Genomic DNA, 11,646 nt, shown 5'->3' with positions numbered 1-11,646 from the left:
TTTTTTTTTCTTTTCTTCAATCGTCGATCGTGATCTTAGTAAATTATAAAAGTTAGAAAATTATTTGGAAATCTTTACGAATTGGGTATATCTTAATTGTTATAATTTTATTAACGGCGTGTAAAAATTATTCTGATTATTCGTCGGTCTTCGAGTTATATGAATGTGTATGTGTGTGTACGTTTAGTAGAAGAGTAATTGATCTTTTCGAAATTTCATGTTTTTTTTATAATTGTCAAGTATAACACGTCGAAGAAGATTGTCTACGTTTCGATAAGTAGTTTGCTCCATTTTGAGTCAATTGCTATTAACAGTGGTGAGATATAACCATGCATTGCCAAATGTAAGATGATTCGCAGTAGTACGAGCAGATATTTGTCGGACGTTCTCTAGAAACGTATATTCATCAGACGTGTTTATGTTCTGTTTGGAAAATATTTCCATTTCTTTTTTTTTTTTTTTTTTTTTTTCCTTTTTCTCTTCGAAGAAGACGAAAAATGAATTAATCTTCCATGACACTGTTGTCGTATAATTTTTGAAGTTACACGGTATCTTCCAAATTTTATATTATCCTTTTTCATTGAAAAAAAAAAAAAAAATAAAATAAAATAACAACAACAACTAACAAAGTTTAGTTCGTTGATCAAAAATTAATGTTCAAGTAATAAATTGTTAAATCGTAAAAATACTATTTAATAAACATTATTTGTATCGTATATAAATGTAATATGATTATATAGGATGGCTGAAAAGTTTCTAAGAGATTTTCAAAATCAATTATATATATATATATATATATATATATATATATATATATTTTTTCTCTAGATTTTTGTATAGACTAATTTTTTTCTTATCTTCCTTTTTTTCTTTTCATTCTCGGATTATCAAACTACAAGCATAGAAACTTTCGACCCTCTAACTCTACTGATAAAAGTTATAGACATTAGTAATATTATAGACCAGAAATTATAGCATAATTATGTTAGTATAAGTTATATACTACAAAATGTTTTATTACCTACGTAATGTACCTTAATACGTTCTCCTCCTCTTTTACCCCCTGTCAAACAAATATTGAATGAAAAAAATATTGAATTATATAATCAAGAGAAGAAGATATTAACGAACAAAAAGAAAAGAGAAAAAAGAAAGAGTAGTGTACAATTTAAAATACAATCTCATTATTCCTTTATTTTATTATAGAATCTTATTTTATTTTCTATATTTTACTTCATCGTTCTCATTACTCCCCGAAAAAATGAATGAACAAATAGTAATATTTTTTATATACCTAAAAAGAAGAAGTAAACGACGTGAGAAAAGAAAGGACAAGAAAAGCAAAGAAAACTAAACAAGAAAAAAAAAAAAAAAAGAAAGAAAGAAAAGAAAAAGGGAGACAAAAAGAGAAGGAAAGAGCAATTTCTATTCAGAAAATTTCAGCAATTTAAAAGAAAGGAATCCGAGAAGTGGAGAACGGGATTAACGAAGTGTACTCAAGTGGGTATCTCGAAAGCTTTCATTTCGACTTATCGCTTTGGATCCGTTACGATTTCATTTACGAGGAGGATCATCCGAACGAGAGGGAACGAGTATATATACCGAACATTCGATCGATTTCACGTTACGATTTTCTCTCTCTCTCTCTCTCTTTCTCTCTCATACACACACATAGAGAGAGAGAGAGAGAAAGAGACAGTCACAAACACACGCACATTCGTTCTTCTTTTTCCTTTTCTTCCTTCCTTTCTTCCTTCCTATCTTTTCTTTCTCTTTTTTTTTCCTTTTTTTTTTTTTTTTCTTTTTTCGTCCTTTACAGAAACCGCGCCCTTTCGCTTTGTAAGCGTAGTCCAGCCTCGACGACCAAGGAGGGTGAGAGTTTATCGCTAAGAGCGCAAGTTTAATGGGAAAAAGGAAGGAAAAAAAAAAAAAGAAAAAAAAAAAGAAAGAGGAGAAGGCGACGCCCTCCGTCCTTGAAGAGTGGCGTCGATAAATGTCACACAGTAAAGCAGAGAACGAGAGGAGAGAGGGATGGGAGGGGAGGGAGTAAAGAGGGTAGTGGAAAGGACGAGGGAAAGAGAGAAGGAGAGAAAGCTTTCTGCTTGAGAAAAGCTCGAAACTGAGTTGTCTCTTGGTTGTCCGCTTTTTTCCTTTTCTTTTCATTTTTCTTTCTCTCCTATTTTTTTTTTTTTTCTTTTTTCATTTTTCTCCCTTTGTTTCTTCCTCGTTTTCTTCCTCTTTCTTTCACGAAGATACAATGTACAAACGAGATGTGAACTATTTCTTAGAATCATCAACGAAATCTAATTCGACTTTTACGTTTGCGACGTCCATTGTTTTTTTTTCTTTTTTTTTTTTTTTTTTTTTTTTTTTGGTTTAATATTATATGGTACTTTTCTGTTTCTCCTTTTTTCTGTTATTTTTTTTTTCTTTTTCTTTCTTTCTTTCTTTCTTTCTTTTTAATATGCCGATTGAACAATAATTGTTATTAAAGATTATTTGAATCGTTGCTCTTACAAAAAGTATTCTAATATGATCCAACGTGAACTTAGAAACGTTATTATTATTTTTCGAATGAATTCTTCGTTTTATCAATGATTTATATTACGATATAGATTACATTATATTTGTGTGTATTTATATTTTGTGCATGTGTATGCGTGTAGTATTATGTATATATATATGTGTGTGTATATATATATATAGTATAGCGTTAATCGTCGTAATCGTCGTACGATCGCGAAATATCGATTTGAAAGTAAACGAGTTTGGAGATTCTCTTAAAAGCTTTCTGAACGATTATTCCGATCGCATAATTAAATATGTTCTTGAACGAACGATGCATAGGAAAATCGTGAGCAAACTTCCTTTCACACTCGTCGATAATGCGTAATTCTGAGTTTATCAAATTCCATGGATAATAGTATTCGACGAGATCGAGACTTATTAACATCTCGATCAACAGGTATCGAGACTATCGTTTCGTATCTCTCTCTCTCTCTCTCTCTCTCTCTCTCTCTCGATTCAATTAAATTCGTTCCACTTACGATTTTATTGTTCTCCCTCGTTCATTTTCCCTCTTTTACTTTCTTTTTTCATTGTCTTGAATTCATAAAAAAAAAAAAAAAAAAAAAGAAAAGAAAAAGAAAAAAAAATAAGACCACCCTCTTCCTCGAATAGTATTATAGTATAAAAATATCAAGTATAAGAAATATTGCAGAGGAAATTCTTTATGCTGTTGAGTTTTACAAACGGATTTTTTCGTTTACGTGTGAACGCACAATCGATTTTTTCTCTTCCTTTCTCTCTCTCTCTCTCTCTCTTTTTTTATTTCTCGTCCTTCGAGACTCTTGGGATCAGGGGATGGTTGCCTGGATAAACACAAAGTAGTCATATTTTTTCAGGATTGCTTTGTAAATGAAATTTTCTCTTTTACTTTATTCTCTTAATTAATTTTTCTATTTCCTCCCCTTCTCTCTCTCTCTCTCTCTCTCTCTTCCTCTTTCTCTCTCTCTCTCTCTCTCTCTCTTGAGGAAACACTCAAGTCAGTCACAGTGTCGTGTTTTGAGGACATCATGGATATCTCACGCTATGCTTGACCTACAAACTGGATATTCGAAACGTCATTCTCTCTCTCTCTCTCTCTCTCTCTCCCTCTCTATTTATCTATATATTTATCTCTTTATCTTACTCGAAGAGTTTCTAATTCGTTTCGTTTAATAATTCCATTCTTAAAAGCGGAAACTGTTCTCGTAAATGATAATAAAGGAATTAAGGTGCTATTCCATTCTGAAATACGATGGCATGGGTGGATACGAACTATCTTCGTAATAAACGTATTTCAAGCGTAACGGCGATGCACAACGCGTCGCGGTACTACGATTCGACGAATCGGCTTTAGGTAAACACAAGTTAATTACACGAAACACCGATCGATCGATCGATTAGTGCCAACGCTAGCGACGGTTCGTGGGCTTTAATGTAGGCCGTCGATTGCAATCGCGACGAATGGTCAATTTGTCGAAAAAACGATTCGACTCTGGTCTTTTTTCCCATCGAGAATCCGACAACATTTTGCCCGTGATGGAAATATCACTTCTCTCATCCAAAAACCCCCTCCTTCTATTTTATATGCTTCGTTAAGTGAGATTAAAAGTTTATTCTAAAAAGAGGTGTTTATTAAATATGAAAAAATAAATAAATAGAAAGAAAAATTACACGAGTGCGATCAATCAAGTTTTATTATTTTATACTATTTGTTAGATGTATTGCAAATATATATATTTGTAGTTCTGTTTTATATTTATGTATATATATCTTATATGCTATATATATATATATATATATATATTTGACGAAGGTATGTCTCTGAATAAAATAAAATAAAATAAAAAATTATAAGCTCGACTTTCTTTTCTTTTTCTTTTTTTTAATTCTAACATATTTTTCTACTTTCTCGTAAATAATATATATAATATTTTTTGCAATAAATATATATTTAATATAATTTTTTTATTTATATATATATATCGTATATATATACATATATATATATATATATATATATATATATATTTGACGAAGATATACTCTGAATAAAATAAAATAAAAGTGTACAAGCTCGACTTTTTTCTTTTTTTTTTTTTTTTAATTGTAACATATTTTTCTATTTTCTTGTAAATAATATATATGATATATATATATATATATATATATATATATATATATCTTTTGATTTAATGTACCTTTTTTATTTATACACATATCATATACATATACATACGTATATATATAAAAACGTATTTATGTTCACAGGACATCGATTACGAAGGTTTTAGAAAATTTCTGGACACTTACCTCGAAGTCGCGACACCCGATGAACTCTCGCGTCACCTTTTTCTCTCGTTCGTTAGGAAAGATTCCCGTGGTGTCGATGGCAAGGCCTTTAAGGTACGTCATAAAAATAAATATCATAACTATATCACATACATCTATATATATATATATATATATATATATATATATATAAATTTGTATATTCCATGTTAAAAGGTTTCATCTATATAGTTCGATCGAAAGTTTGATCTTAAAAAATAGTAATGAATTGGATATAGATCGAAGAAAAGAAAAGAAAAGAAAAGAAAAAAAAAAAAAAACAGACAAAAAGAAGAAGAAGAAGATGAATAAGAAGAAAAAGATGACTTTTAATAAAATATTCGTTTGTTGTAAAGAATTTTTTTTTCATATTGATCCTTCGAAAACGACGATGAGATGTAACTCGAATGAGATTTCATTCTCGTACTAACGTACTAAAGTAAATTAAAGAGATTAACGTGCGTCTGGCTCGAACGAGCGGATTGGATTACGTATCGTCCACATGTAGGAAGACTTTATGACGGGGACGGCGAGTAATGGAGGTGGGGAAATGAGAGGGATGGGAGTATGCAAGAAGGGAGTAAAAAAGAAAAAAAAAAAGAAGGACGAGAGATCGGACCGAACTGGGTGAAAATTTATTTCGAACGAAAAAAGGAATCGAGGAGGAATTTTTTTTTTCCTTTCTTTTCTTTTTTTCTCTCGACGTGTGTTCGACCTTCATTATTGAAAATCGTATATATACGTGATATATAATCGGATCGGAGATACGTAGATATTATTCTTGACCACGGAGAAAGGGAAGGGAAAGAAAAAAGTTAAAAAACAAAGTCCAGTTAAAACGAGTAAGAAGTCATTAGCAGAAGAAAAAAAAAAAAGAAAAGAAAAAGAAAGAAAAGAAAAACGAAACATTACTATATTTATTTTTTATCGTTGGATATTATTATTTTTTTCTCTTCTTCTTCTTCTTCTTCTTCTTCTTGTTCTTCTTGTTTTATTATTTCTTAAATTTTTTCTTCTTCTTCTTCTTCTCTCTTCTCTTTTTTAGGAAATGGCTGTACTTTCGTCGACGACTGCATGCGCAGCGATTACTTCTCACACAACTTCGAGCAGTAACGTGAACAGCACCGGATTACCGGGTGGAGGAGCATGCACTGATAGCCACGTTGGTAGTTCCTCGTTGGTCGACAAAATTCATGGACTTACGGAAAAGCTGCAAGCTCTGGGACACCACAGAACCGAGAGCGAAGCCTCCTCGAGAACGCGAACCGGTAATTCCACGAATATCTCTACGTACCACGTTTATTCGTTCCTTCGATATTATCCACCTACATATTCTTTTTTATATTATTATCGCACTCGCCGTTTTATCGTAAGTCGCTGTAATAATAATTCCTTTCGTTTCATTTCTTCTTCTCTCATTTTTGCGAAATCGAATTATTATTTATTATAAAAGTCGAAAGAATTCTTTTCCCTTTTTTCTTTTCTTTTCTTTGTTTTTCTTTTTTTTTTTTTTTTTTTTAAAAACACGGTTCGTAGCCTCGAAGAAACACGAAACGATTATATTAACAATTGTCGAATCGATCGATTATTTCTATTACTCGACGAATCGATTCATACTAATTACAAATAATTCAGTCCTCTTCTCTTCGAACTTGGTACAATAGCATTCTGACAAAAAACTAAAGAACAAATAAAAAAAAAAAAAAAAAAATAATAATAATAATAATAATAATAATATCTAGCAGAAAAAAAATATGAACGAGTAATTCGGTACACGTATCAACAACAACAAAAAAATCGTTGTCGCTTCTTAGGAAGAAAAAAAGAAAAAAGAAAAAAGAAAGCGTTGTAAATTACAATTCGAAGATATGGCGGACGGATTTGAAATCGGATTGGAAGGAAATACCGAAGTACGACTGATGAGGGGTGGGGAGTAATAAAATAGGAAGCTCTACGAGCGATTAAGAAAAAAAAAAAAAAAAAAAGGAAACGATGTGAGAGTAGAAAAGCCGTCGTTACGATTTCCCTCTCGAGGTTTAAATGTCAGGAGGCGTCGTCGTATTTTCGTTGGGACAAGGGAAATCCTTCGATTCTACCCCACCATCACCACCATCTCACCCTCCTTTTCTCTCTCTCTCTCTCTCTCTCTCTCTCTCTCTCTCTCTCTCTTTCTCTCTTTCTCTCTACACGAGTATTTCCATCTATCCTTGCCCATCCTCTTAAAAATAGGTCAACGGGAAAAATAACAATGATGCCAGGTATTATCGCATTGAGAGTCGTCGACGTTATCAATTTCTCTCTCTCTCTGTCTCTGTCTCTGTTTCTCTCTGTCTCTCTTTTTCTCTCTTTTTCTCTCACTCTTTCTTTCATCGTTTTCCTCGACAACGATCGGTATCCTGGAATTTGATTGTTATTCGTTACGAAAGCACGACTCTTGAAGAGCGTCGATCTCGTTGGTTTTCTCCTTAAAATTCAATGATCGACATATTTGATATTTTCCTTTTATATTTCTTTTTATTTCATTTGATTCCTCGTTTTTTCTTTCTTTCTTTCTTTCTTTCTTTATTCTTTTCTTTTCCTCTTCTCTTCCTCCCCCTCCTCTTGCTCTTCCGTTCCTTTTATCGCTCCAGGGAAATCTTTGGGAAATAACTTTTCTTAAACTAATTTACACATATAGAGATGATACTCGATTTCGTGCGTCCCACTGCTGGTACCGTCGTCATTGTTATTCGAGACGTTCATGAAAAGACGTAAAAAAAAAAAAAAAAAAAAAAGAAGAAAGAAAGAAAAAGGGAAAAAGAAAATTGTTCACATATTGTTTTCTCTTGTTTCATGTGCTGACGATTTTAGGAAGCGTACATCCAATGCTGACGGTAACACGTACGTCCTACAGTTGTCACGACGTTCTCGAGAAGAAAAGCACCGATAGCAGCCCAAGTCACAGTCAAATGTCGCGAAATTCGTCCAGGAAGTCGAACAATTCGCTTCTCGTCAACAACGGGAAATTGGAAGGTACGAGAGAGAGAAAGAGAAAGAGAGAAAGATACGGACAGACGGACATACAGATAGATGGATAGAAATACGACGAATAGACAGAGAGGGAGAGAGAGAGAGAGAGAGAGAGAGAGAGAGAGAGAGAGAGAGAATGTACATACCATCGATTTCGATATTGACCATCATCATCGTAGCAAATGGTTCTCCAACACTGGTTCTCGATTGGTCGCCTCCCATTTCAATATACACGTAACGTGCCAACTTTGGAAATAATTCGACGATATATCGATTGCCTCTTGCAATATCCGTTTCCTCTTAGTCGTTTTCTCTTACGTTAAATTCGGAAATATTCATTCTAAATAAACGTATATATATATAATGTTTTGGAAATATCTTTTGAAAGAGAACGTTCATTATCAAAGCAGCAAAGGATAGATTTGATATAATTGTTTATTTTTTTTTTTTTTTTTTTTTTTTTATCGGATATTAGAAAATATAATCGTGTTCGAATTGTATTAATCTCTCCTAATCATATAGTCTTTAAGTTTCATTCAGAGAATATTAATCTTGGATTTTTTTTTAACGCATTAATGTCCGGATATGAAAAAGAGAGAGATAAAATGAATATTCAGCATCAAAGGATAGATTTCATGTAATTGTTCATTTTTTTTTTTTTTTATCGGATATTGGAAGATATAGTCACGTTCGAATTGTATTAATCTTGGATAAATCTTATATTTGAGATTTTTTTTTTTTTTTTTTTTTTTTTTGTTTTTTCTAAATGTATTAATATCCGGATATTAAAGAAGAGAGAGAGAGAGAAAGAGAGAGAGAGAGAGAGAGATTATATATATATATATAATTGTGGTTTAATTTATTCATCGATAATTGACGATAATCGATCGTATTAAATATGCTAGCTCGAAGAAGATTGCAAGAGTTTATTCCCTTGTAAGAAGAGAGAATTTTAACGTCGTTAGTCGATTTATGATCCAAGATTCAGCTCGTAAGTGTACCTCATTACGTTTAGAACGGAGCCACTGCCGATAAAAGCGTAAAGCGAAGGTTCGCCAAACAATACACCCTCGTAAAATGGATGGCTTGGCTCCATAAAACTCGATTCTCGCTCCATAACCACCTTGGGATATATTCTTATACATTTACGCGCATATTACAACCGCTCGACGTGATATTTTAATCGATTGCTTTTATCCTACATATACATACATACATATACACATACATATATATATATACATATATATGTATGTATTTATCTTTATGTATATATATATATATACACATTTTATAGTCTAGACGGTAGGTATATTTTAAATTTATCTTCATTTAAATTTTACCAACGAAATAATTTCCATGACAAATGTAACAACCCCTTTCTCTTTTGACCCTGCACCCATCTCTCGTTTCCTCCTGGTAATACGTTATTTATTTATTTATTTATTTATTTTTTTATTGTTTTTGTATTGTACGTATTGTTTAAGATTTACGTCAGTCTCACATAGGGGTTACATTTTTTCTTTTTCTTTTTTTTCTCTCTCTCTCTCTCTTTTTTTTTTTTTTTTTTTTTTTATTGATCACGAACACATCCAATTTAATTCTTTCCGGGAAGAGAAAAATCGTAAAATCGTACGGCATCGTACAATCGCTAGCGGAGTACATTTATAACATTGAAAAGATATGAGGTTCTTAACGAAAGTGCATTTCGTTTTGAACATAAATCAGAAAAATACGAAATTTTATTTTGTCTTATGCCGTAGAAAATAATAAATTATCATAAATTTGTAAATGTGAACTGTAAACATACATGTAAATACATGTGTGTGTGTGTGTGTGTGTGTGTGTGTGGAGAGAGAGAGAGAGAGAGACGTATATTAACGCAAATAATTTTAACTCGAAATATTACGTGATTTTCTGCTTTGATCGATCATTCTTTTTTCTCTTTTTTTTTTTTTTTTGAGGTCTGCCTGTAGTATTAATATAATTATAAATGTAACATGTTTGGTTTATAGAATCCAGATGTTCATCAAAGTCTTTCGCAATAGCCGAGAGAAGTTTGAATAAATTTTCTTCCTGTCTTTCTATCTATCTATCTATCTATCTATCTATCTATCTATCTATCTATCTATCTCTTTCGTGAAAATACAGGAAGCAGAATTCGGTATTTCTAATTTTCGCTTTTACAAATCTTATGTACACAAACGGCTTGATCTTTACGAAATGTCACGGCATTAGAAATATCTTGTAGCTACTAGCTTGTTTCTGTTTATTTCCGCGTTTCTTTGAATAAACAAATCTTTGAATGATATCGTAATGCTCCATTTTCTTTATCATACATACATACATACATACATACATACATACATACATACATATATATATAATTTTTATTAACATTATTCCTTCAAAAATGAACAGATCATATTGAAAACTTTCTCTCTCTCTCTCTCTCTCTCTCTCTCTCTCTCTCTCTCTCCCTCTCTCTCTCTCTCTCCTTATATATCTATAACGTGACAAATTTTATCGCGATTGTTAGGAAATTGACAATCGTTCAATAAAAATCAATCGTCGATATGTTCTTTTTAATCGATCGACTCTCGAACGTGCGAGAGTTTGTCCATCATTCTTTTTTTTTCAACATTCGATTGCTTTCATCATACAGTTTTAAGTAACATCGAAATTTAGATCGCTTATTCGAAAATAAAACAATCGCGTTTGGAACAATTATAAAATGTGGCGAATTTTATTTTTGTGGATATTGTCATCGGGGAGAGAGAAATAAAGAAGAATTAATCGTCGGTATAGCCTTTTTAATTGATCGTGTCACTTTTTTTTTTGTGTTTTTGTCCTGACAGGAAAAGAAAAAGAAAAAGAAAGAGGAAAAGAGAGAATGTATGTGAGAGTGTGAGAGAGAAAGAGAGAGTGTGTGTGTGTGTATATGAGTGAGAGAGAGAGAGAAAAAGAGAGAGGGTTGACGCGTTTTCGCACGCCTCTGGCGGACTCCTCGAAATAGCTCTACGCCTTCGGTGTCATTCGGTATAAATGACGTCGTTTGCCTCGGAACCTTGCGTGTTGTATCCTGACCGAGCTTTCGCCACGCTCAGTAACTCTCGAGGTGCACTAGAAGCAACAAGTGTTACCGGAGTGCTACTGTTATTCCACTTCATTGTCAACATCGTCATCGTCGTCGTCATCGTCGTCGTCGTTGTCGTCGTCGTTGTTGTTGTTGTTGTTGTCATCGTCATCGTCGTCGTCGTCGTCGTCGTCGTCGTTGTTATTATTATTGTTGTTGTTGTTGTTATTCTTGTCCTTGTTGTTGTTCTATTGTTGTTGTTTTCGCAGCTACCATTGTTGCTGCTTTTGCGTTAAATCATTAATCGCTAACGAGAGTCATTTTAGTATAACGCTTATTTAGTATAACAAATATTTCTACGTTTTACGAAAGATTTCTCGATCCTTACAATTTTGTTTTGATGTATATATAGATATATATATATATATTTTTTTATATATTTTATATATATATATATATATATATATATATATATATATTTACTTAAGTCGATTGAATCGTATTTTATCTTACGGCGAGATCCTTTTCAATATGGTTCTCAAAAGGAAGCTTTTGATAGACTTGCAAAATGTACCTGGCAATTTGCTGAAGGAAGGTTCGTAAAAAAATTCAATTTCGAAAAATCTAGATATAATATCGGATATTCTTTGCATTTTACTGTATTCTTTGACTTTCTCTCTCTCTCT

At 32.2% G+C, this 11,646-nt stretch overlaps 1 protein-coding gene across 1 annotated transcript in view; it reads left to right on the top strand.

Annotated features, from left to right (window-relative positions):
• Window positions 1-11,646, top strand: part of LOC122637971 (diacylglycerol kinase 1) — an 83,280-nt gene that overhangs the window by 63,819 nt on the left and 7,815 nt on the right. The window contains exons 4-6 of the mRNA XM_043830538.1: window positions 4,816-4,950; window positions 5,921-6,143; window positions 7,726-7,887. Of these exons, the coding sequence (XP_043686473.1) occupies window positions 4,816-4,950; window positions 5,921-6,143; window positions 7,726-7,887 (520 nt within the window). The remainder of the gene's footprint in view (window positions 1-4,815; window positions 4,951-5,920; window positions 6,144-7,725; window positions 7,888-11,646) is intronic.

The sequence above is a fragment of the Vespula pensylvanica genome, chromosome 2 (assembly GCF_014466175.1).
Source record: "Vespula pensylvanica isolate Volc-1 chromosome 2, ASM1446617v1, whole genome shotgun sequence".
In the NCBI taxonomy this organism is placed as follows: Eukaryota; Metazoa; Arthropoda; class Insecta; order Hymenoptera; family Vespidae; genus Vespula; species Vespula pensylvanica.
Note: the sequence above shows the minus strand (reverse complement) of the source record. Positions and strands in the feature narration are given on the sequence as shown.